Source organism: Ochlerotatus camptorhynchus, unplaced genomic scaffold (assembly GCF_037179485.1).
Source record: "Ochlerotatus camptorhynchus isolate MF236.1 unplaced genomic scaffold, CSIRO-AGI_Acam_v1.1 ptg000082l, whole genome shotgun sequence".
Classification (NCBI taxonomy): Eukaryota; Metazoa; Arthropoda; class Insecta; order Diptera; family Culicidae; genus Ochlerotatus; species Ochlerotatus camptorhynchus.
The window spans coordinates 3,655,600-3,683,478 of record NW_027040572.1 but is presented as its reverse complement, the minus strand read 5'-3'; the positions used below and the strand labels follow the sequence as shown (position 1 = coordinate 3,683,478).

At 39.1% G+C, this 27,879-nt stretch overlaps 2 protein-coding genes across 3 annotated transcripts in view; one reads left to right on the top strand and one right to left on the bottom strand.

The window, feature by feature from the left end:
- Nucleotides 1-7,244, top strand: part of Best2 (bestrophin 2) — a 76,076-nt gene extending 68,832 nt beyond the window's left edge. The window contains exon 9 of the mRNA XM_065217993.1: nt 6,416-7,244. Coding sequence (XP_065074065.1) covers nt 6,416-6,852 — 437 coding nt within the window. The 3' untranslated portion in view covers nt 6,853-7,244. The remainder of the gene's footprint in view (nt 1-6,415) is intronic.
- The window catches only part of TM9SF3 (transmembrane 9 superfamily protein member 3), a 236,461-nt gene that overhangs the window by 187,496 nt on the left and 21,086 nt on the right, over nt 1-27,879 (bottom strand). The window lies entirely within an intron of this gene.

Sequence of the window (27,879 nt, the reverse complement as noted above, 5' to 3'; positions counted from 1 at the left end):
TAAATTTTAGATGGTCGAAATATCTCACGCCAGCAAATCAATCAACGAATCGCTCTCCACCTTTTTGCAGAAAATCTTCATCAATCTTCTTTCTATCTACTAAGCGTGTGTGCATCCCACAACAGCAAAGCAAATTTTTCCTGCATCTTAGATAGAGTCGCCCTTTCGATGATGCTGCCTTCAGCAAAGTTGTTCCTTATAAATAGCGAGGGGGACGACTCTATCTACGCTGCAGGAAATATTGTGTTGTGCTGTGGCTAGCTGCTCGCACGCTGAGTAGATAGAAAGAAGATTGATGACGATTCTGAAGATTTCCTGCAAAAAGATGATGCGCGATGTAAGTATATGCGAGAAAAGCAAGAAGATTTTTCGAAGATTGATTCGCTAGTGTGAGATTTTTTGAGCATCTAAAATTGAGATTTAGATGTGTCGCCCTCCTCGATAAATAGTTTATGCTACATGTTGCTGAAATTCTGAGTATAATGGAGTTTGCTGAACCCCAGTTTTATGCACGAAAGAGTGAAGGAATGTTATTTCTCCATACATTCCAACCAAGATCCCCACTTCTGTTACATCCGAATGTGCTGAAGTTTTCAGAGAGTGATTTTCTCACCTTATGGCACAAATCTGGAAGTTGGCCCGTTGAAAAAAATGATTCAAAATTTTTCCCCTACAAATGTGGGCCAGTCGTGTGTCAAACACATCATGCAACACATCAAACAAACACAACGAAACCAAGATAGTGTTCACATTGAGTGCCCAGGACCACATTGGTCACAACATCGATAAAGTAGTCAAAATCATATTGAATAAAATCCCATCGTGCTACGTATCGAATCACATGAGCGATCGATAGCTAGATCAATAGGAGTCATAGTCCAGGACCACGTTTGGTCATGTTCTGGATGTCTTCGGAGAAATGGTAGGTTTTAATAGGTTTGGCAACGTGAGGTCGAGCGTTGTCATGCTGTAGAATCACTTTTTATTTGGCTCAGTTCTCAGCTCAATCGCATCAATGGATCAATGAAAATGCTAAGGTTTTGACAGAACTATGGCTGTGGCTACCACAGTATTTTACATTTGATCGTCAATATACAGTAGCGCCAAAAGCATGCTGTGGTGGGTTTAAAACTTGACCATCTAAATTGATCAATTGAGTTCGATATCGTTCCCCAGTGATGGTTTCGTTCAGTTTCAACAGCTCATAATAAATATCAGCGAGCTGGTCCCACCAAATACACAGCATAACCTTCGCAGCGTTAATATTCGGCCCAGCCGACGACGTAGAAGCAAGACCGGGCAGCCCCATGATTGTTTCTCTATGAGTTGCTGTTATGGATTCATTTCTAATCAACCGTCACGATTAACCCTTTCTTTTTTGCCGCTGGAGCAGTTGTTCATAGGCGAAAAACTACGCTCAACGTCTCTTGGCTTCAAATCATATGGAACCCAAGTTCCTTGGTTTTGAATCATTCCCAGCGCATGCAATCGCTTGGGAATGGCTTGGCGGGTAACTCCTAGTGCTGAGACAAGCTCTTCTTGCATTTCGCACGGATTCTCATCAAGCAATGCCTCCATTTCAACGTCTTCGAAGGTTTCTGGCCTTCCTTCACGCGGACGGTCGTCAACAACGAAATCAGCGTCTTTGAAGCGATGGAACCAATTACAGAACGTTGTTTTACATAGAGCAGCATCTCCGTAAACTTTTTGGGGCTCTCGATACGCTTTAGCCGCCGTTCTCTGAAAGAAAGAAAATAAACACTTACCGCGAATGACGTTTATTTGGCAAAAAATGACACCAAACATGACACAACCAAAAGTATATGACACAAAAACAAAATCACTATTGTGTCAAAGCGGTTTGTTTACCATAATGTCTATGCTTGATTCATGACGTTTTCGATTTGTCACAATCAACCGGCACCTACTGCTGGAGCCATCTATTGACAAACACCGGGAACTTAGTTTTTTTTTTATATCTTTATTAAGGAGACTTTCAGGACTTATACCCTGGACAGACTATGGCTTATATCATGTAATATAAGCTGTCTTGCGATGAGCACTCATACATCTAGTTTTCACTGGAAATCCTATGTATGAGTGCTCATTGCAAGACAGCCTATATTACATGATATAAGCCATAGTCTGTCCAGGGTATTAGTTGCGCACATAATAATTCCCTAGATTCCCCTGACTTGAATTCCAATATAATTATGGAATTTATAAATCTAAAGAAATTGAAGGGAGAACTTCAGTAAAGTCTAATGTGAATTTTAAGATAGTCCTGGGTAAACATCCAGGGCAATTCCGAGGAGTATTCAATGGTAGTAATTCTGGGGAGAATTTGTAGGAGAGTTTCAAAACAAATTTCGTGAAGCATTCCTGTTCAATTCCAAACAGAATGTCAACGCAAGTCAAACGTGCATTTTATGAGAAGTCAGTAGAACTTTTGGAGAGAATTCCGGAGTTAATTACAATATTCGTTATGAATTTGAATTAAATTTTAGAATTTATTTCAAGAGTTACCTGGAGAGAATTCCTGCAGCATTGTGAAGAAAATGAAGAGAATTCCAGAGCGAGAGACTCGCTCCAGATGGACTTATTAGAGGGAATCATTTAATTTTTGTATGGTAATACATGGAGCTTCCCTTAGCTCAGTCGGTAAAGGCGTAGCTACAAAGCAAGACCATGCTGGAGGTAGCTGCGTTTGATTCCCGGTGCAGTCTAGGAATTTTTAGGGGTTGGAAAATGTCTTGTCTTCTCTGGGCATAGTGTGATTGTACTTGCCATACAATAATTTACTATTGCAAAAATTGTACAGGCATCAAAAGCTCTCAATTAATAACTGTGGAAGTACTTCTAGAACACTAAGTTGAGAGCACGAAATAAGCTAACATTCGATAAGCAATAAGCTTGAAATGTGAACAAGAAGAAGAAGATGTAAATTAACACCAAAAATGAAAAGAGATTCTGTGTAGCGTTCCATCGAAGACAACATATCAAGAAGACTGACAACTTTGTCAGAATCCAAGCGACAGATACAGTAGCGCCATAGAGGTAACTTTAAGACCGGAAGGTCCCGAAGAAACGTACGCAACTTTTTGGCTCAGCTCTGGTACTATCTTCGGTCCCAAGCTAATCGATGCGACCCTCAAAACATAGAAAAATCCCCGAACGCCTATTTTTAACTGTGAAACTTTCATAGCGAATCAAAACAAACATAGTGTACTTGGGATCAATAGACTAGTCAAGTAGTGAGCCAATTTAAAATCGTTTTTTTTTTTAACTCTTTTTTTGTTCCAAATTCAAAATAAATTACATTTCATTTTTAACCTAGGTGCTCCAGTTACTGCAGTAACGTACCAGCCTTAATTGTTATGATATATATCTAAGTGTTTTTACATTGTTCATGTCTTGGCAATTCAGTATTTTAAACAGGTTTTTTAACCTGCATGTCAGTATAACAATTGATATTTTAAAACTAAAAACTAAAACTAAATCTTATCTAAGTATAAAGGGAATTAATCGTTGCAATTGAGGATTGCAACGATTTTTGCCTGAAATTATTAATTATTTTGTTGGACATTTGTTCTAAAGTCTCAACATTCGAAATTCTATGTACCTCGGTAGTACTGTACCAGGGAGGCAACTTCAAAATCATTTTCAGAACTTTGTTCTGAATCCTTTGAAGTGCTTTTTTCCTGGTAGTGCAACAACAAGACCATATTGGCACAGCGTAAAGCATGGCCGGTCTAAAAACTTGTTTAAATATTAGAAGTTTATTCGTCAGGCAAAGTTTGGATTTCCTTTTTTATAAGACCCTACAAATATTTAATATATTTGTTACATTTAGCTTGAATGCCCTCAATGTGATCTTTAAAAGTTAATTTAAATTTAAATTTAAAAGTATTAATCCAAGATAGTTCACTTGGTTTGACCAGGAAATTGGAACTCCGTTCAAAGTGACTATGTGACTACTACTAGGTTTCAAAAACGAAACTCTAGGCTTGTGTGGAAATATTATAAGTTGAGTTTTGGAAGCGTTGGGAGAAATCTTCCATTTTTGTAAATAAGAAGAGAAAATATCTAAACTTTTCTGCAGTCTGCTGCAAATAACACGAAGACTTCTTCCTTTAGCGGAAATGCCTGTGTCATCAGCGAACAAAGATTTGTGGCAACCCTGAGGCAAATCAGGGAGGTCCGAAGTGAAAATGTTATACAATATAGGCCCAAGAATGCTACCCTGAGGAACTCCTGCTCTAACAGGAAGTCGATTAGATTTGGAATTTTGATAATTTACCTGCAGAGTTCTGTCAGTTAAATAATTTTGAACTAATTTCATAATAGAAAGTGTAAAATTAAACTTTTTCAATTTAGCAATCAAACCTTCATGCCAAACACTGTCGAATGCTTTTTCTATGTCTAGAAGAGCAACTCCAGTTGAGTGGCCTTCAGATTTGTTTGAACGAATTAAATTGGTAACTCTTAAGAGTTGATGAGTAGTTGAATGCCCATGGCGAAATCCAAACTGCTCATCTGCAAAATTCTATTCAAAATTATCTTTTCAAAAAGTTTACTTATTGAAGAAAGCAAACTTACTGGGCGGTAGCTAGAAGCTTCAGCTGGATTTTTATCCGGCTTCAAAATTGGAACAACTTTTGCATTTTTTCATATATCAGGAAAGTATGCCAAATGGAAACATCTGTTAAATAATTTTACCAAGAAAGACAAGGTACTCTCTGGGAGTTTTTTGATGAGGATATAGAAAATTCCATCATCACCTGGAGCTTTCATATTATGAAAATTTTTAGTAATAGATCTTACTTCGTCCAAATCAGTCCCCCAGGAATCATCAAAAATATTTTCCCGAGAGAAAATATTCCGAAAATCCCGAGCAACCTGATTCTCAATAGGACTAGTAAGACCCAAACTGAAATTATGGGAACTCTCGAATTGCTTAGCAAGTTTCTGAGCTTTTTCCAAATTTGTGATCAAAATTTTACCACCTTCTTTAAGCGCTGGAATTGGCTTTTGAGGTTTTTTCAAAATTTTTGTGAGTTTCCAAAAGGGTTTGGAACTCGGGTCTAATTTAGAAATATTATTTTCAAAAGTTTTGTTCCTCAGGGCAGAGAATCGCTTTTTAATTTGTTTTTGCATATCCCGCCAGATAACCTTCATGGCAGAATCGCGTGTTCTTTGATATTGTCTCCTACGAACATTTTTAAGACGGATCAAGAGCTGAAGATCGTCGTCTATTATAATTGAATCGAATTTAACCTCGCATTTTGGTACTGAGGCAGCTCTTGCTGCAACTATAGAAGTAGTCAGAGATTCAAGAGCATAATTAATTTCATCTTTGGTTTGCAAAGGAATGTTTGGATCGAAGTTATATTCCATAAATGTTCGATACTACTCCCAATCAGCTCTATGGTAATTGAAAGTAGAGCTGTTGGGATTGCAAATTATTTCGGTAATTTTTTGCCGAGATTCGCACAACCGAGTGCTCAGTAGTCAATGTTACTGAGATCTCAGCACGTTGTTTGCTGAGATTCAGCAAAGCATTTTCCGAGACTCAGCAACCAAACATCAGTTTTGCTGAGATCTCAGTAAACAGATTGCCAAGCACTCGGCTGTGCAAATCTCGGCAAAAATAGCCGAGATTCGACAAAAAAATAAGTGTGTACTACTACTAATGTTTAGCACTCATTTGCAGTTTCAGAATGATGGTTTCGGCGCGAATCTATAAAATAAATTTGGGAATTGGTTGAGAACAAACAGTGACTTTGAAATATAAAAAAAAATGCTTTCAAGATATTTAATCCAACCAAAAACTCGATACTTTAAAACATTGAAATGTTTGATGATCTGTGATTTTCAAAAATACCATACCCGAACGATAACCCAAACGGTAGAACTACTTCACACATGGTTTGGATGATACCCTGAACACGCCGTTAAGCAAACTAAACATACAAATTTTATTAGGGAAGTTGCTATGTTTCGAACTTCCGAATTGATTAAAAATACAGTCATATTGTGCCAAACCCCCACCCCCCATTTTACGACGCCTGGAGCCGCCCATGGATATATCAAAACTTATTTGAAGGTTCTATCTCACCATGGTTGGATAAATTCATGTTTTTTAAATATAGAGTCTCGCGCTACTTCGTCTCATTTCCATACTATGCATTCAAAACTAACTCAAGAACAAGTTTGTCAGGGAAGATCAACTGAGAAAAAGTTTCCAACTTATTGAAATCGTCACCTCCATCGACCACTACCCACAGTGCAACAGTCTGTCGAATGATCTCCGAAATTCCCACAGACAAGTTCAAGCCGTAGCGATAAGCGCAACACCTCTAATTATCACCTACTAATTAGCAACGAATGTCTCCTACCTCTTCTCTCCCGACAGTTTCCGCCTTCTCCAAGGACGGAGCCAACCTGGAGCTATCACTCAACAACAACTCCACGCTGGGAAAATCCGGTTCCCTCGGTGCCAACACGGTCCTAGTGCTACCGACCGCCAGTACCAACGGCTCGGTTGACAGCACCGATAGCAGTGGTACGACCACCATCGCAGCAGGCCTGAAGCCGGCCACAGCCGTTTCCTCCGATGCCATCCCCCTCTCGATTACCTCAATACCGCTAACCTTCACCGTAACACCGGTCACCACCACGGCGAACGCCACCACCGGAACCATCATCACCGAATTGCCATTCGACGACAGTGCCGAGGTCAGCACCGTGACGCTCAGCAATGAGAAAAAAGCATCGGCTTCCGAACCGTCGTCGTCCGCCGCATCGACGCTCAGCAAACGGAAACCCAAACACAGCGAGGTCTACGTCTGAACGCATCATGCAGCTCGATCGTTGCTGTTTTTATTTGTTTTATGATTTACGCTAATGATACGACGTGAATACCAGACCATTGTTGCGTGCATTACAAGTTGTGCATTCAAGATGCACTGTGACGATGCAGTTCCTGTGACATGAAGACGAGAAACGACAGTATAAGCGCAAGCATTAATTCTTCACAATTGTTCAAACGATACAAAACTGATGATTATGATAGATGATTGTTTTAAACTGAAAAATAGCATTTCATTTTGCTTTGCATTGCTTAGGGTTTTAAATTCTGTAAATAGAACAATGTATTTTAAGGCAAACAAGAGACAAGTCGAATGAAATTTTACTCTGCGTTGGTGGTTCAACCGACAGTGGCATGTGAACGATACAACAAACCAATAAAGTGAACGATCATGTTTTATTCAACTGAATTAATGTGTTTGCTGTTCTTGTTTCTGAAGCTATCCGAACTACGTGTATGTATGTCTACATTTATCACATTGGTTATTGACACAATCGCTGTATAAGGTGAACAATTATTGAGCGAAAAGTGATCGGTTCGATTCTTGGTCTGGTGCGAAGAAGTTACACATTTCAATGAGCATACCTATTGAGATAGCTGAAATTATCGCGCTATTTAATTTATTATAGTCTGTTAAGCCAGTAGATCACTTCTAAGAGACGCGTTACGTAGTAAGATCTACCAAATCGAACCCTGGTTCAATGTTCTTTATGTATCTTGAAAAAATTACCAAATCCTATATACACAGCAAAAAATAAATTGTAATATTACATCCTAGAGGATGCACTTCAATCATGTCAAAAATATCATTTAATTTTTATGGCCACAATAATAAACAAATGCAGTAAAAGTTACGTAATGTCAGTTCATGCACTGTATTAATGATAATTTTGTCCTTTTTGGAAAGTAATATTACACCATATTTTCGACACGATTGAAGTGCATCCACTTTGATGTGATATTAAAATATTTTTTTTGCTGTGTACACCGTTTGAAAAATTCATGTAAATTTCTGCGAGGTATAGCGGAAATAAAATTAACTCTAGATTTGACATACACAGAAAAAAAGTTGTTGAATATTACATCCAAACTGCTGCAACAAGGTCAATCCATCGGTTGTGTAATATAACGTTGTACGATGTACATCGATTTTGCGAACATCTGCTTTATGCTATTACATCATTATTTCATACATCAGCTTAAATTACATTGATCGATATTGCATTTTTTTTACTGTGTACATTTACGCGATATTTCGTGTAAGTTTAAGCGGAATATCGCATAAATTAGTAATATTGTGTGCAAGCTTGTAAACGATTTCGCTGTTTATGCCAAGTATAGCTCAAAATTAAACAAAGGGAGATTTTACGCGATAGTTAAAATTCAGAATTTTTTTCTGTGGTCACTCAGTTTTTTTCCACACGGGGGATATGTACCATATAAAAAAAAAACCTACGAGATTTTGATTTTTCACATGCTTAAATGTTTTTAAAAAATCGGATTTTGATGCTATTTGTTTTTTTTTTTTTAACTCTTTTTTTTGTTCCAAATTCAAAATAAATTACATTTCATTTTTAACCTAGGTGCTCCAGTTACTGCAGTAACGTACCAGCCTTAATTGTTATGATATATATCTAAGTGTTTTTACATTGTTCATGTCTTGGCAATTAAGTATTTTAAACAGGTTTTTTAACCTGCATGTCAGTATAACAATTGATATCTTAAAACTAAAAACTAAAACTAAATCTTGAGGATTGCAACGATTTTTGCCTGAAATTATTCATTATTTTGTTGGACATTTGTTCTAAAGTCTCAACATTCGAAATTCTATGTACTTCGGTAGTACATGGTAGTACTGTACCAGGGAGGCAACTTTAAAATCATTTTCAGAACTTTGTTCTGAATCCTTTGAAGTGCTTTTTTCCTGGTGGTGCAACAACAAGACCATATTGGCACAGCGTAAAGCATGGCCGGTCTAAAAACTTGTTTAAATATTAGAAGTTTATTCGTCAGGCAAAGTTTGGATTTCCTGTTTATAAGAGGATACAAACATTTTAAATATTTGTTACATTTGGCTTGAATGCCCTCAATAGGATCTTTAAAACTTAATTTTTGGTCAAGTATTAATCCAAGATATTTCACTTGGTTTGACCAGGAAATTGGAACTCCGTTCATAGTGACTATGTGACTACTACTAGGTTTCAAAAACGAAGCTCTAGGCTTGTGTGGAAATATTATAAGTTGAGTTTTGGAAGCGTTGGGAGAAATCTTCCATTTTTGTAAATAAGAAGAGAAAATATCTAAACTTTTCTGCAGTCTGCTGCAAATAACACGAAGACTTCTTCCTTTAGCGGAAATGCCTGTGTCATCAGCGAACAAAGATTTGTGGCAACCCTGAGGCAAATCAGGGAGGTCCGAAGTGAAAATGTTATACAATATAGGCCCAAGAATGCTACCCTGAGGAACTCCTGCTCTAACAGGTAGTCGATTAGATTTGGAATTTTGATAATTTACCTGCAGAGTTCTGTCAGTTAAATAATTTTGAACTAATTTCATAATATAAAGTGGAAAATTAAACTTTTTCAATTTAGCAATCAAACCTTCATGCCAAACACTGTCGAATGCTTTTTCTATATCTAGAAGAGCAACTCCAGTTGAGTGGCCTTCAGATTTGTTTGAACGAATTAAATTGTTAACTCTTAAGAGTTGATGAGTAGTTGAATGCCCATGGCGAAATCCAAACTGCTCATCTGCAAAAATTGAGTTCGTATTGATGTGAAGCATCATTCTATTCAAAATTATCTTTTCAAAAAGTTTACTTATTGAAGAAAGCAAACTTATTGGGCGGTAGCTAGAAGCTTCAGCTGGATTTATATCCGGCTTCAAAATTGGAACAACTTTTGCATTTTTCCATTTATCAGGAAAGTATGCCAAATGGAAACATCTGTTAAATACTTTGACTATTTGTTTTTAGTATTACTTCTACGTGAAGTCAACGATTTACATAGTTGAAGATGCTAATTTTAAATAACAGACTGTAGTGGTAATTTTTATACGATAGATGGAGTAGATGAAAGCATAGAGTTGATAGTTCCGTTAGAGTACGGCAGTGTGAAGATTGTATATAGATATTAGACAAGCGAGCTAGGACAACTTTTAAGGAAGGTACAAATCGGTTTTTTCATCTCTCTTTACCAAACTCCCCCTTTGGAGAGGGATGGTGAGGGGTGTCCCCCCCCCCCCCGCCACCACTGGCAAAAAGAGATGAAAACCGACCCGCTCATGTACCAACTGTGTGTTTGAAACAGTTCTACCGATTTTTTACCGCACTTCAGTTGTTATTTGAAGGAAGGCATCCAGTCGTAGGTTTGGAAATTGCAACTATTGTTTACCCCTACCACGATATGTGCTCCTGTCATCGTCGACTTGACGATCTCGAGGGGACACGGGTGGGGTAGGTGCTGCTACTGTACCTTTCGACCATTGACAGTAATTGATGGTATGCTCCCATCCAGAGTTATGTACTTTGACTATATGTTTTTAGTATTACTTCTACGTGAAGTCAATGATTTACATAGTTGAAGATGCTAATTTCAAATAACAGACTGTAGTGGTAATTTTTATACGATAGATGGAGTAGATGAAAGCATAGAGTTGATGGTTCCGTTAGAGTACGGCAGTGTGAAGATTGTACAGTCAGGAATCCTTATTGCCGGGGTAACGGGGGCGTGAATAAGGAACCGCGAATAAGGATACCCACAGCTTATGGGATTTTCACTAATGGGGGCTGTAGTGGATTATCTCATTTGTTTCAATACATAAAGCTATACTGTCTTCGACAAAGTTGTTGTACTGGGTTAGACCAACAAGCCTGTGCCATTGGATTCAGGTTAAATTGGGAACTACGCCGCTAGAGGCGCTTCACTTTTATGTTACTTATGACGGGTGCTATAATATATGGATCATATTTCCAACATAGAATATTTCGTGATCCTGACCATATAGAAAGTTACTGTCTTCAGCAAAGTTGTTCAGGTGACCAAGTCCTTTTGGATGGTGGCCATATTAGTTCAGAACTCTCTCACTACGCAGCGCTAGTGTGCATGTGCAATTCCTATATAAACTGTATCTCGAGAGCCTGGCCATATAGAAAGTTGCTGTTTTCATCAAAGTTGGGCAGGTGATCAAGTCCTTTTGGATGGTGGCCATATTAGTTCAGAACTCTCTCACTACGCAGCGCTAGTGTGCATGTGCAATTCCTATATAAACTGTATCTCGAGAGCCTGGCCATATAGAAAGTTGCTGTTTTCAGCAAAGTTGTTCAGGTGACCAAGTCCTTTCGGATGGTGGCCATATTAGTTCAGAACTCTCTCACTACGCAGCGCTAGTGTGCATGTGCAATTCCTATATAAACTGTATCTCGAGAGCCTGGCCATATAGAAAGTTGCTGTTTTCATCAAAGTTGGGCAGGTGATCAAGTCCTTTTGGATGGTGGCCATATTAGTTCAGAACTCTCTCACTACGCAGCGCTAGTGTGCATGTGCAATTCCTATATAAACTGTATCTCGAGAGCCTGGCCCTATAGAAAGTTGCTGTTTTCAGCAAAGTTGTTCAGGTGACCAAGTCCTTTCGGATGGTGGCCATATTAGTTCAGAACTCTCTCACTACGCAGCGCTAGTGTGCATGTGCAATTCCTATATAAACTGTATCTCGAGAGCCTGGCCATATAGAAAGTTGCTGTTTTCATCAAAGTTGGGCAGGTGATCAAGTCCTTTTGGATGGTGGCCATATTAGTTCAGAACTCTCTCACTACGCAGCGCTAGTGTGCATGTGCAATTCCTATATAAACTGTATCTCGAGAGCCTGGCCATATAGAAAGTTGCTGTTTTCAGCAAAGTTGTTCAGGTGACCAAGTCCTTTCGGATGGTGGCCATATTAGTTCAGAACTCTCTCACTACGCAGCGCTAGTGTGCATGTGCAATTCCTATATAAACTGTATCTCGAGAGCCTGACCAATTAGAAAGTTGCTGTTTTGAGCAAAGTTGCGCAGGTGATCAAGTCCTTTTGGATGGTGGCCATATTACTCTCTCACTACGCAGCGCTAGTGTGCATGTGCAATTCCTATATAAACTGTATCTCGAGAGCCTGGCCATATAGAAAGTTGCTGTTTTCAGCAGAGTTGTGCAGGTGAGCAAGTCCTTTCGGATGATGTTCATATTAGTTCAGAACACGCTCACTACGCGGCGCTAGTGTGCAAGTAAATTTCCTGTATAAGCTGTATCTCGAGAACCTGGCCATATAGAAGGTTACTGTCTTGAGCAAAGTTGTTCAGGTGACTAAGTCCTTTCGGATGATCGTCATATTATTTCAGAACTCTCACACTACGTGGCGCTAGTGTACACATGACGTTCCTTAATATGTTATGTCTCCAAAGCTTGTCCATATAAGATGTTGCTGTGCAATGTGAGAACAGGAACCGGAAAAGGGATGACGTGTAGAGGCCGGAAATCGATGCCAGACGTCATTTTGGAATCCAAGATGGCGGCCATCGGGTCAAGAAAAACTGTCAAATACCCTACCATATAGGTATTTCCGGATAGGGAACGACGTGTAGAGGCCGGAAATCGATGTCAGACGCCATTTTGGAATCCAAGATGGTTGCCATCAGTTCAAGAAAAACTGTCAATTACCCTACAACATGGGTATTTTCGGATAGGAGATGACATGTAGAGACCGGAAATCGATGTCAGATGCCATTTTGTAATCCAAGATGGCGGCCATCGGGTCAAGCAAAACTGTCAAATACTCTACAATATGAGTATTTCCGGAAAGGAAACGACGTGTAGAGGCCGAAAATCTATGCCCTATGCCATTTTGAAATTCAAGATGACGGCCATTGGTTCAATAAAAACTGTCAAATACCCTACAATATGGGTATTTCCGGGCGTGTAGAGGCCGGAAACCGATACCAGACGCCATTTTAAAAACCAAGATGGCGGCCATCGGTTTTAAGAAAAACTGTCAAATATCCTACAATGTGGGAATTTCCGAAAAGGGACGACATGTAAAGGTCAGATATACATTCCAGACGCTATTTTGGAATCCAATATGGCGGCAACATGTTTTCCATAAATAAGGCTTACCAAGCATATTGCGTATAATTTATTGTGTATAGCGTATCATTGAGCAAGATCGCAACATAACGTGGAAAATTCCTCAAAACAATAAAATGCTTTGATTTGTTTTGTTTTTTCTATCGTAAGCTACAGATTTATTCCACATTTTATTTTCTCTTTCGATAACAAAGAACTAACCAGCGCTGTCATGTTTTATGCATTCTAGTCACTCTCGTTCTTCCACACCGTGAGATGGGTCTCGACTTCCGTTAGCAAATCTTGCATTTTTGCACTCCGTTCAACATTGCTGTCCAATGTGCAGAAACTTTCGACCTTGGATAGTTGATTTAGTTTTAACTCGATTTCTGCCGATTTCTGAAAATATCAACCATATTCACTGTAGAGGGGTCCAGGAATAAATCTGTAGTTAACGATAGAAAAAAAAATACAAAACAATTAAAAACGTTTTATTGTTTTGAGGAATTTTCCACGTTATGTTGCGATCTTGCTCAGTGATACGCTATACACAATAAATTATACGCAATATTCTTGGTAAGCCTTATATATGGAAAACATGTTTTTTTAACTAGTTCGTTTATTTGGAAGGCTCAATCACGTTAGCTTTACGGAGCCGATAGTTCATTGTTCTTTGTTTGTAACAACATTCACTTAATTCTATGTTTAGTAGGAGTTGGACCGAATACTCGTGGCTTACTCGAGGTAAGAGAGGTACATTGTCGAAGGATAGGATCAGGGGAGGAGCTTGGGGGTAAGGTTTCGTTGTCTCATCAGAGCGTTGTCACCAGTATGAACGGTAGTGCGGTTCTAGTTTCGTCTGGAGTTCGATCGGCTATGGTGACCATGGAAAACATGTTGCCGCCATATTGGATTCCAAAATAGCGTCTGGAATCTATATCTGGCCTCTACACGTCGTCCATTTTTGGAAATTCCCACATTGTAGTGTATTTGACAGTTTTTCTTAAACTGATGGCCGCCATCTTGGATTTCAAAATAGCATCCGGCATCGATTTCCGGCCTCTACACGTCGTTTCCTTTCCGGAAATACTCATATTTTAGAGTATTTGACAGTTTTTCCTGACCCGATGGCCACCATATTGGATCCCAAAATGTCGTCTGGCATCTATTTCCGGCCTCTACACGTCGTCTCCCTCCAAAAATATCCATATTGTAGGGTATTTGACAGTTTTTCTTGAACCTATGGTCGGCATCTTGGATTACAACATGGCATCTGACATCGATTTCTCTACACATCATCTCCTATCCGAAAATACCCATGTTGTTCGGTATTTGACAGTTTTTCTTGAAACGATGGCAACCATCTTGGATTCCAAAATGGCTTCTGACATCGATTTTCGGCCTCTACACGTCGTTCCCTATCCGGAAATACCCATATGGTAGGATATTTAACAGTTTTTCTTGACACGATGGTCGCCATCTTGGATTCCAAAATGACGTCTGGCATCGATTTCCGGCCTCTACACGTCGTCCCCTTTCCAAACATATCCATATTGTAGGATATTTGACAGTTTTTCTCGAACCGATGGCCGCCATCTTGGATTCCAAAATGGCATCTGACATCGATTTCCGGCCTCTACACGTCATGCCTTTTCCGGTTCCTGTTCTCACATTGCACAGCAACATCTTATATGGACAAGCTTTGGAGACATAACATATTAAGGAAGTTCATGTGTACACTAGCGCCGCGTAGTGTGAGAGTTCTGAAATAATATGACGATCATCCGAAAGGACTTGGTCACCTGAACAACTTTGCTGAAGACAGTAACCTTCTATATGGCCAGGTTCTCGAGATACAGCTTATACAGGAAATTTACTTGCACACTAGCGCCGCGTAGTGAGCGTGTTCTGAACTAATATGAACATCATCCGAAAGGACTTGCTCACCTGCACAACTCTGCTGAAAACAGCAACTTTCTATATGGCCAGGCTCTCGAGATACAGTTTATATAGGAATTGCACATGCACACTAGCGCTGCGTAGTGAGAGAGTTCTAAACTAATATGGCCACCATCCAAAAGGACTTGATCACCTGCCCAACTTTGCTCAAAACAGCAACTTTCTATATGGCCAGGCTCTCGAGATACAGTTTATATATATTAATTGCACATGCACACTAGCGCTGCGTAGTGAAAGAGTTCTGAACTAATATGGCCACCATCCGAAAGGACTTGGTCACCTGAACAACTTTGCTGAAAACAGCAACTTTCTATATGGCCAGACTCTCGAGATACAGTTTATATAGGAATTGCACATGCACACTAGCGCTGCGTAGTGAGAGAGTTCTGAACTAATATGGCCACCATCCAAAAGGACTTGATCACCTGCCCAACTTTGATGAAAACAGCAACTTTCTAATTGGTCAGGCTCTCGAGATACAGTTTATATAGGAATTGCACATGCACACTAGCGCTGCGTAGTGAGAGAGTTCTGAACTAATATGGCCACCATCCGAAAGGACTTGCTCAGCTGCACAACTCTGCTCAAAACAGCAACTTTCTATATGGCCAGGCTCTCGAGATACAGTTTATATAGGAATTGCACATGCACACTAGCGCTGCGTAGTGAGAGAGTTCTAAACTAATATGGCCACCATTCAAAAGGACTTGATCACCTGCCCAACTTTGATGAAAACAGCAACTTTCTAATTGGTCAGGCTCTCGAGATACAGTTTATATAGGAATTGCACATGCACACTAGCGCTGCGTAGTGAGAGAGTTCTGAACTAATATGGCCACCATCCGAAAGGACTTGGTCACCTGAACAACTTTGCTGAAAACAGCAACTTTCTATATGGCCAGGCTCTCGAGATACAGTTTATATAGGAATTGCACATGCACACTAGCGCTGCGTAGTGAGAGAGTTCTGAACTAATATGGCCACCATCCAAAAGGACTTGATCACCTGCCCAACTTTGATGAAAACAGCAACTTTCTAATTGGTCAGGCTCTCGAGATACAGTTTATATAGGAATTGCACATGCACACTAGCGCTGCGTAGTGAGAGAGTTCTGAACTAATATGGCCACCATCCGAAAGGACTTGGTCACCTGAACAACTTTGCTGAAGACAGTAACTTTCTATATGGTCAGGATCACGAAATATTCTATGTTGGAAATATGATCCATATATTATAGCACCCGTCATAAGTAACATAAAAGTGAAGCGCCTCTAGCGGCGTAGTTCCCAATTTAACCTGAATCCAATGGCACAGGCTTGTTGGTCTAACCCAGTACAACAACTTTGTCGAAGACAGTATAGCTTTATGTATTGAAACAAATGAGATAATCCACTACAGCCCCCATTAGTGAAAATCCCATAAGCTGTGGGTATCCTTATTCGCGGATAGCCCGGCAATAAGGATCCGGCAATAAGAGATACCGGCAATAAGGAATCCGGCAATAAGGATTCCTGACTGTATATAGATATTAGACTCTAACGGAACTATCAACTCTATGCTTTCATCTACTCCATCTATCGTATAAAAATTACCACTACAGTCTGTTATTTGAAATTAGCATCTTCAACTATGTAAATTGCTGACTTCACGTAGAAGTAATACTAAAAACATATAGTCAAAGTACATAACTCTGGATGGGAGCATACCATCAATTACTGTCAATGGTCGAAAGGTACAGTAGCAGCACCTACCCCACCCGTGTCCCCTCGAGATAGTCAAGTCGACGATGACAGGAGCACATATCGTGGTAGGGGTAAACAATAGTTGCAATTTCCAAACCTACGACTGGATGCCTTCCTTCAAATAACAACTCAAGTGCGGTAAAAAATCGGTAGAACTATTTCAAACACACAGTTGGTACATGAGCGGGTCGGTTTTCATCTCTTTTTGCCAGTGGTGGCGGGGGGGGACACCCCTCACCATCCCTCTCCAAAGGGGGAGTTTGGTAAAGAGAGATGAAAAAACCGATTTGTACCTTCCTTAAAAGTTGTCCTAGCTCGCTTGTCTAATATCTATATACAATCTTCACACTGCCGTACTCTAACGGAACTATCAACTCTATGCTTTCATCTACTCCATCCATCGTATAAAAATTACCACTACAGTCTGTTATTTGAAATTAGCATCTTCAACTATCTGTTAAATAATTTTACCAAGAAAGACAAGGTACTCTCTGGGAGCTTTTTGATGAGGATATAGAAAATTCCATCATCACCTGGAGCTTTCATATTTTGAAACTTTTTAGTTATAGACCTTACTTCGTCCAAATCAGTCCCCCAGGAATCATCAAAAACATTTTCCCGAGAGAAAATATTCAGATAATCCCGAGCAACCTGATTCTCAATAGGACTAGTAAGACCCAAACTGAAATTATGGGAACTCTCGAATTGCTTAGCAAGTTTCTGAGCTTTTTCCAAATTTGTGATCAAAATTTTACCACCTTCTTTAAGCGCTGGAATAGGCTTTTGAGGTTTTTTCAAAATGTTTGTGAGTTTCCAAAAGGGTTTGGAACTCGGGTCTAATTTAGAAATATTATTTTCAAAAGTTTTGTTCCTCAGGGCAGAGAATCGCTTTTTAATTTGTTTTTGCAAATCCCGCCAGATAACCTTCATGGCAGGATCGCGTGTTCTTTGATATTGTCTACTACGGACATTTTTAAGACGGATCAAGAGCTGAAGATCGTCGTCTATTATAATTGAATCGAATTTAACCTCGCATTTTGGTACTGAGGCAGCTCTTGCTTCAACTATAGAAGTAGTCCGAGATTCAAGAGCATAATTAATTTCATCTTTGGTTTGCAAAGGAATGTTTGGATCGAAGTTATATTCCATAAATGTTCGATACTGCTCCCAATCAGCTCTATGGTAATTGAAAGTAGGGCTGTTGGGATTACAAATTATTTCTTGGGATATTTCAAAAGTTACTGGAAGGTGATCAGAACCGAAGTCAGCATGGGTAACCAATTGGCTACAAAGTTGACATGAATCAGTTAAGACCAAATCAATAGTTGAGGGATTTCTTGCAGAAGAAAAGCATGTTGGACTGTTTGGATATTGAATAGTGTAATAACCTGCAGAACAATCATCAAACAGAATATTACCATTGGAATTGCTTTGAGCATTATTCCATGAGCGGTGTTTTGCATTAAAATCACCAATAATGAAGAATTTAGACCTATGACGGGTAAGTTTCTGGAGGTCACCCTTGAGAAAATTCTTTTGCTGGCCTACGCATTGGAATGGCAAATAGGCAGCTATAAACGTAAGTTGTCCAAATTTTGTTTCAACAGAAACCCCCAAAGTTTCAAAAACTTTGGTTTCAAATGAAGAAAGAATTTTATGTTTGATTCGTCTATGAATAATGATGGCAACGCCACCACAGGGTCCATCAAGACGATCATTTCTATAAATCAAGTAATTTGCGTCCTTCTTAACCTTATGGTCAGGTTTAAGGAACGTTTCAGTTATAACGGCAATATGCACGATATGAACTCTCAAAAAGTTAAATAGCTCGTCTTCATTATCTTTAAGAGATCGAGCATTCCAATTTACAATATTTAATGCTTTAAAATCCATTACTGAATTTTAAAGTCATGACAATATTATTTGAAAATTTTACTCCAGTTTGAATAGCATCAAACATGGAGTTAGATTTAAGCATATCAGAAATCATGTCAATTAATGATTTCTGTAAAAATTCCATTTTAGGGGCAGTAAGGCTTCCTAAGTCAAAATTGTCAAAATTTCCGTTAGAATTACTTTGGTTAGTATTTTGATTTCTACCCGCTGCAATAGCAGCATAGGTAGCTCCATCAACTCGTTGAACATTGTTAGCAGCGAGGGGAGTAGGTACAGATGAAAAATTTGAAGCAGGGGTGATATTTGTACCTACGGGTACGAATGTAGAATTTGTTCCTCGCTGACCGTTGTTAACAGCAGAGGAATTTGTACCTGGTCGGAAAAGTGGAGCGTTTCTTACCTGTCGGTTAGAACGAGATTGTAGGATCGCTTTGCGAGTCTTACATTCCCAAAAATTGGATTTGTGGTTTTCACCACAATTTGAACATTTAAATTTCTTAGGATCTTCCTTCACAGGACAGTCGTCCTTTGCGTGAGAGGAATCACCACAATTCATGCATTTAGCTGGCATGTAGCAATTTTTAGTTCCGTGACCCCATCCCTGGCACTTACGGCACTGAGTGAGGTTTTGGAAATTTCCTCCAGTCTTCCTGAAGTGTTCCCACTTCACTCGAACATGGAGCATAAGGCTAGCTTTTTCCAAGGCCTTAAGGTTGTTTAGTTCACTAGACTTGAAGTGAACTAAATAAAAATCATTAGAAATCCCGTTGCGCGAATCGCCAGGACGGGATTTCATTTTCATTTTGATTACTTGGAGTGGCACAACTCCAAGTAATTTTGCCAGTTCATCTTTGATCTTATCCAGGGATTCACCACTGGGCAGTCCTTTCATGACAACCTTGAACACACGTTCAGTTTTGGTGTCGTAAGTAAAAAATTTGTGCTTCTTCTCAGTAAGATACTTGAGAAGACATTTAAATCCGTCCAAGGTTTCAGCCAATACACGGCATTCACCCCGACGTCCAATTTGTAGAGAAAACTTAACATTCACGAAGTTCAAAAGTTCCATGCGAAGAGCATGGAAATCGGAAATGGTTATCACAATAGGGGGAATCTTTTCCTTCTTGGCATTAAGCCGGGAAAGTTTACTAGAATTTTTCTTGGATGATGGATCATTCTCATCATCCGTGAGCAAATCAAATTGATTACTCAAATTAATTTCATCAGAAGGGGGGTCAAGAGTTTGCCCCTTTCTTTTGCGTTTAGGCGCCATGGCGGTAGTAAATTTTTATCCAAATCGACTTCCAAGCAGATTACTATAAGAATCTGAAGGATCGAAGAGGAATTTTCCAAATCGATATCCAAGAAGGATTACCTCGGGTAGGGTCCAAAGAAGGATCGAAGAGCAATAAGAGTTGAACAAGGTAGAAATTTTTTTACAGGTTGAGCACTGAAAAGTGCTGTTTAAATTTGTTGTAGCTTTAGGTAGTAGTAACACTTCCTTCAGCAAAAAGCAAATAGATCCGCACGGCAAGAGAGCACGATGCGGACACGAGTTTTTTTTTTTTTTAATTTATTCATAGAGAGGATGTTTCTCAGATTCTTAAACTATGTTAATTATCGATCGAGTTTCCACTTGCTGCAATTACGGCCTCCACTCGCTTCGGGAATGCACGGCAGGTTCTAATAATGTAGTCTGGATTCATTTATCTCCAGGTACGGGTCAATGTTTGTCTGAGGCTTGCTGTACTCGAGTGGCGCTTAGAACAGGCCTTGGCCATATCAAATCCTTCTCCAGAGCAGTGACCGTAATTGTTTTGTGATATAAGGCGCTCAGTGGCCTAGTGGCGACCGATTTTGCTTACTGAGCAGAAACGCGTGGGTTCAACGAGTATTACGTCAACATATTTCTATCCATTCCTTTTTTGACCAGCATTCGGTCGTGGCCAGCGCTGGTATTGCCTAGTTTTAGATCACCAGTATTTACACATTGAGTATGGTTGCTAGCAGTGTTGGAAAAATATTAACAAATCAAATCGGGATTACAACTGTAGCAGCAACCAGATTTAAATAAAATGCTCCATTTTCAAAATAAAAGCATTTTAAGATTGCACTCGTATACCTTACCGTGTAAAATTTTGAAATCATCATCACTCTCACAGTTCTTCTATTCTCCACGAGTGCCAACTTTGATTTGCCAATGATCATGCCATCACTGGCTGGTAGTCCCAAGCAACGTCTATTGGTTCTCTGTGTAATTACAGCTGATCTGGCAATAACGGAGTTGTATCCATGGGTGGTCAATCATGCTCATGCTCATGGTCAAAATTTTACCACCTTCTTTAAACGATGGAATAGCCTTTGAGGTTTTTCAAATTGTTGTAAGCTTCCAAAAGGATTTGGAACTTGGGTCTAATTTCGGAACATTATTTTTAAGCATTTTGTTCCTCAGGGTAGAGAATTGCTATTTAACTTGATTTTGCAAATCCCGCCGGATAATTTTCCGGATATTACCTCCTGTGGATATTTTTTGAAGATCGTCATCTATTATAATTTAATCGAATTTAACCTTTTGGTACTGAGGCAGCTCTCGCTTCATATAGAAGTAGTCAGAGATTCGAGAGCATAATTAACAGCAACTTTGATTTGCAAAGGAATATTTGGATCGAAGATATATTTCATAAATGTTCGATATTGCTCCCAGTCAGCTCTACAGTAATTGAAAGTAGAGCAGTTGGGATTAGAAATAATTTCTTGGGATATTTCAAAAGCTACTGAAAGGTGATCAGAACCGAAGTCAGCATGGGTAACCAACTGCCTACAAAGGTGAAATGAATCAGTTAAGACCAAATCAATAGTTGAGGGTTTTCGTGCTGAAAAAAAAACATGTTGGGCTGTTTGGATATTGAAAGTGTAACAACCTCCTGAAAAATCATCAAACAGAATAGTACCATTGGAATTGTTTTAAGCACTATTCCATGAGCAGTGTTTTGCCTTAAAACAACCAATAATGAAGAATTTGGAGCTGTGACAATTTCTCTTTGCAGGATTCTTATTATAACATCCACTCTGCTAACCTTGAGCAAGCCGTGGATAATCAGCCCCCACTCTCCTAACTTTAGCTTTAAATCATTGTATTGAAAAAAATAAATATCGGCTCCGTGAAGCTACTACGAATGAGCCTTGACGAATAAATAAATTATGAAAAAAATTAAAATAGCCTAAAATTGAAATTCAAACATAGGTTAATTGCTTTAGAAATGACGAACGATCAACTGAACTTTCGGTCAAAATTACCAAAGTTGGTAATAATTTTTAAGTGTGTGCACATTTTAAACCAATATTCCGATGGAATATTCCGATACAAATCACAACCACCTTGACAAAAGTTACCAAGAAACAGGCACCATCTGCTGCTGTAGTCAAACAGAAAGGGAAACTGAGCGGAAATATTGAAACATGAAATCAAAGTTTTCTGATTTTGCGTCAATATTTATGTTCATCAATATTTGCATCAATATGATTGTTAATACTCTTGAGTATCGACAATATTTTTGCCCGTGTCGGTGCTTGCTTTACTCATGGAACTATGGAATACATTGTTCAATAATCCATCGATATCAAGAAAAACTACCCATTCTCGTAATCAACGTGCTGTGTCTGTTGATTTTCCATCTTCAGCAAGAGCTGTTAGATACAAGCTCTATTACTGTTGGGTATTCGGACGGAAATGTACTTATTTGAATAAACCAGTTCTATTTCGTAGCCATAGAAATTTAATGAGTAGATTCAATGTTTGCTCCCGGGAAGAGCGGAATATAAATATTGCGGTTGAGGAGTATTCTAGAGCCCAATTTGAATGGAAAATATTTTTGTACTTGCCATTAAAAGCTAGCACAGTGTTTTTCATATTGATGCTATTTTGGGATCGTAAGACTTGCCGAACTTCTTCACATCCAAGGTCTAATTACAAACCAAATATATGAAAATCGTAACACTTCTATTCTTTGGTTCGTACAGTATGTAAAACAAAAAAAACAATGCCCACATTGAATTCGTTAGTCATACGTTGCGGTAGTGACTTCCAAATCTGTTGTCTAACTACCAGATTTGATGCAAAGGATGCAATTATTGATACCTACCATCCCGGAAAACTATTCCCGCATATTTTAGATTAAAAAAAACGTCCTAAATAAAAAATAATTTACGCCAAATATAACGTTAATTTTATGTACGCTACACACTAAGATTTTGTTTCCGTGTTCGGTAAATTTTACCGAAATCAGAACAGCTGAACGTTCGGTAAAACTTTACAATAAATTGGCAGAAATGTTTTATTTATATATTTATTTATTTGGAGGGAAAAGCCCACACTAGTGGGCGCAAAACCTCATCATTTCAGTACCAACAGATAACATGGAATCCTACAGATACATTTGCTTGAACTAAGTCCTAAACATATAAAAAGATATTAATGATAACATAATAAACTTAATTTAAATACAGAAAACAGAAAACGTCAGGAAGTTAAAAGTACGTTATAAAACTGATTCTTAAGCCTAACACGGGAGATATTAAAATCAAAGCAGTTATAACATTTGTTGAAAATCTTGCACATGCTAGTTAAAGGCTCATTAGCGCCGTAGTTTGTACGAGAAGCCGGGATATTGACAAAATAGTAAGAACGTAAATTTACGCGTCTACACGCAGAAAAATGGATTTTTGTTTCAGGGCCTAATGTATTTTGTTATTGATTCAAACATATTGTATCACTATTTCAACGAAACATATTTTTGAATCAACAAACAGATTATTGACTCTACAACCGGTTTGTTGATTCAAAAATATTTTTCTTTGGATTAACCGAATAATGTATTTGAATCAATACCAAAAATATATTAGGCCCTGAGCCAAAAATATATCCATTTGAATTTAAAATTCATTTCTCTGTGTGTAATATTGACGTTCAACAGCTGCAGAAGTGAACCGCAATTAATGCCCGATCGAAGGGTATCAGCGATGAAAGTAGCCTTAGAGACGCCTTGGCGAACACTAAGTAATTGTAGGGACATCAAATTACAGCAACTTTAATAACTAGGGAGATTGAAAGGATCACTCCAGGGTAGCCAACGAAGGGCGAAACGTACAAATCTTCGCTGAATGGCCTCAATAATACGATTCACCCCGTTGCTGTAAAAAGGAGCCCATACTACGGAACAGTACTCTAATGTGGAGCGGACTAGCGAACAATAGAGTGTTTTTAAACAGAAAATGTCCCTAAAGCCTTTGGCGAAACGCAAAATGAAACCAAGTTGAGAAGACGCCTTAGCGGAAACATAAGCCACATGGTCCTTGAAGGTGAGTTGTGAATCAAGTAGGACGCATAAGTCTTTAATTGGTAGATTCGCGGCTTAATATTTGCTCCTGCAGGCTGTAAGCATAACAGATCGGTGATTTTTCCCTGGAAAACGTTATAATGGCACATTTAGAAGCATTTAATACCATCCTGTTTTTGTCACACCAAACAGTAAAAACGTCCAGCTGCTGCTGAAGAAACAATGCATCACTTCGATCTTTGATGACAAAGTATAGTTTGAAATCGTCAGCATAAGGCAGCTTCAGGCAACGAATTGAAAAGTGAACGTCATTCAGATACAATAAAAATATGAACGGTCCCAGATGACTGCCTTGAGGTACACCAGAAGAAACAGCGAACGGTTGAGAAAAATGATCTCCAATCTTCACTGACATATGTCGACCGGTGAGGTATGAGCGAAGCCAATCAAGAAGGGAACCGTGAAAACCAAGTCGCTCTAGTCTGGCCACCGCAAGCTCGTGATTGATTTTATCAAAAGCAGCAGAAAGATCGGTGTAGATAGCATCCACTTGATGACCTCTTTCCATCTCGCGTATGATTGATGATGTGTATTGAACGAGATTTGTAGCGGTCGACCTCTTCGGCATAAATCCGTGTTGTTCAGTCGCGATGTAACTAGAGCATGCGTGTTTTAAATAATCTAGCACCAATAGTTCAAAAAGTTTTGAGACTGCCTGCACATGAAGCAGCGATACCACGGTAGTTGGACACCAACTGCTTATTACCTTTTTTGAAGACAGGGAAAACAAAAGAATCCTTCCAGCAGTCGGGAAAGATCCCAGAATCCAAAGAGAGGTTGAAGATGGATGCTAAAGGTGCGGCCAGCACTCCAATACAGTTCTTAATAACCGCGGAAGGGATTCCGTCAGGGCCAGTGCTGAAAGAATTTTTCAAACGAAGGCTTGCTCTACGAACATCATTAGTCGAGATAGGCGGATGCGGCCCAACAGCAGAAAGTACGGGAACATCACTTACGGCGGCTACGATGTGCTCGTTAGGTAAATTTTCTTTGACGAAGACACTGCTGAATTGTGACATAAACAGGTCAGCGATTCCCGTATCCGTATCTGATTCTTCTTGATATGTATTGTACATTGTAGAAGGTAAGCCCGATTCCTTCCGTTGATCGTTCACATGATTCCAGAAGCTCTTGGGATTAGCTTTGAGTTTAGTTTGTAGATGGCGCTGATGGGCTTGATAAAGCTGTTTGTTGAGCCGCTTATACTGTTCGCTAACGAGGTTCTACTTCCTCTTCTATGCATCCGTTCGAAGTTTACAAAATGTCTTCAAGGCAGCTCGTTTGGATGACTTCACCTTGAAGCAGCCTCATTTTGAAGTCGTTATAAGAACTTGAAAGTTCCGATACCATAATCGAAGAGCATTCTAAGCAGCTTCTGGCGGAACTTTAACGGCACTTTTAGAAAATATGTTAAAAAACACCAATTTTAGTATATTTAGTTCGCACTTTTACGAAAGTTAATTTTAAAGTCAGGTCTTCATGAAAGTTATTTCTAAAGCCAGGTATGAGAGTGTATTGATTTATCAGTAGGGTTTTTAATCTAATTTCCGTCCTACTAATTTGTGGATTGTGCCACACTTAACCTCTCTTTTTCGATCGAATATGAACCCAAAACTGGAGAGATTCTATCATAGATGACTTCCAAATTTATTTACCTTTCTATACGTACCGTTTGATTTGATAAAGAGTCACACATTATTGAGATATTGTTAGAAATCTAACATAGATTCTTGATTCCAAATTCGTTCTACGTATTTCAATTCCGTCCTAATGCATTGAAACACCATTGGTTTTTCTAGGCTTTTCTTCGTTCTACGAAAGAAAGCAGAAAAAATTGTACCCCCAGTATGTTGCCAAAAGACGTAATCCTACGTCAAAATTCTGCGGGATCACATCTAGCTCAGGAATTCGCTTTGGTCTGCTACTCCAAGCTTTACTACAACTTTGGTGGACTTCCGTTCCGAAAAAGCTGTGTCATCTGTGGTGTTCCCTACACAGTGGAACACATCCTGTGTAACTGCCCTGAGTTCCAGGACCTCCGAGCTGCCTTCGACATCATCCCCAGCATTAGGGATCTGCTTGGGGACGACACTCCGGCATCTGCTGCGCTCATCACCTTTCTCAAGGAAGCGAAATTATACCATTTAAAGGGTGATACGGTCAAAATTTGGTCAAGGGAAAACGCGTGTAAATCGGTGAAATCGTTTATTTAAAAAATCAAATTAAATTTCTTTTTCAAGTTCAATTAGTATAAAAGTCAGGAAAAATATTCAGTTAGGCTTCCGCTTTTCCAAATCCGAATTGCCGGGCCTTACGCTTGACCCCTGCCATCAGATTTTGTACAGCCACCTTGTCCACCTTCTTCGCCGCAGAAAGCCAGTTTGCCTTGAACTGCTGCTCGCCCTCAGCAGTTTTTTTGGTCTTCTTTTGGTTCCGCTTGACAATAGCCCAGTATTTCTCAATTGGGCGGAGCTCTGGCGTGTTGGGAGGGTTCTTGTCCTTGGGAACCGCCTGCACGTTGTTGGCGGCGTACCACTCCATGGCCTTTTTACCGTAATGGCAAGATGCCAAATCCAGCCAAAACAGTACGGAACAACCGTGTTTCTTCAGGAAAGGCAGCAGACGTTTATTCAAACACTCTTTCACGTAAATTTCTTGGTTGACAGTCCCGGAAGCTATGAAAATGCTGCTTTTCAAGCCACAGGTACAGATGGCTTGCCAAACCAGATATTTCTTTGCGAACTTTGACAGTTTCATGTGCTTGAAAACATCTGCTACCTTTCCCCTTCCTTTTGCCGTATAAAACTCCTGTCCCGGAAGCTGCTTGTAGTCGGCTTTGACGTAGGTTTCGTCGTCCATTACCACGCAGTCAAACTTCGTCAGCATCGTCGTGTACAGCCTCCGGGATCGCGCTTTGGCCGTCGTATTTTGTTTATCATCACGATTTGGAGTCACTACACTTAAAAAAATCTACACGTGCCGTTCATGTGTTTCACATTTGAATTGGCGCAATGTGGCAAACACATTAATTTCAAATGTATAACTTATGAAATCAGTCATACCTTAGCCATGCTTCATTAACTTACAGCACACATGAATGTCATGTGCTTGATTTCTAATCATGAAATGTTTTGCATATAAATATGTTGTACCAGACATGCTAAATTTAAGCCTGATGCACATGAATTTCATGAAAGACCTTGTAGCAATCTAATAGTATAACTATTGGTTTTAGATTTGATTTGTTGCTGTGAAAAAGATAACGGAATTTCATTTAAGCAAATCGTAGTCATGCATACTGCATTCCAATAGTACCGTACAAACAGAAAAATGTTATCCGATACCTTTGAAACTTAATACATTACTACGGTCCTCTTAAAAGATAGTTATTGAACGGGTTTCAGTATGTAAAAATGATAAACACGATGTATTTCATTTTAGATATATTGATTTATATTTTCATATTGTGTGTACAGTAGATTAATCGTAGTAGATAGCTTAACCTATCAAATCAAATATCGCTGTCTTCGTGAATAAAGTTGTACTTTTTTTTCTGTATACGAAGTAGTAGAATCGGATGTCCAAAAGAAATCATTTTCGTTCTAGAATTAAAATCATATAAATTTAGGTGCTCTGGGACTGACATACGAGCGTCAATTTTGACATAAATTTGAGCCATAGCAGACTTGAAATATAGCTCAATCAAACTTACTTTTCGTCGAGCAACAAACTTTTCAGTCTCGGAGCACTAAACATTACATGACATGTTTGTTTACGTCTCTACTTTTGTGTCAAAGACGGATTCCGTCACGTGTAAAATTAGTTATTTCTAAGTGTGTATAGTGATCCCTTTATTTAAACATATAATTTCCTACAAAGAATACTCACATACTCACGGTTAATAATTTCGAGGATTTTGTTAG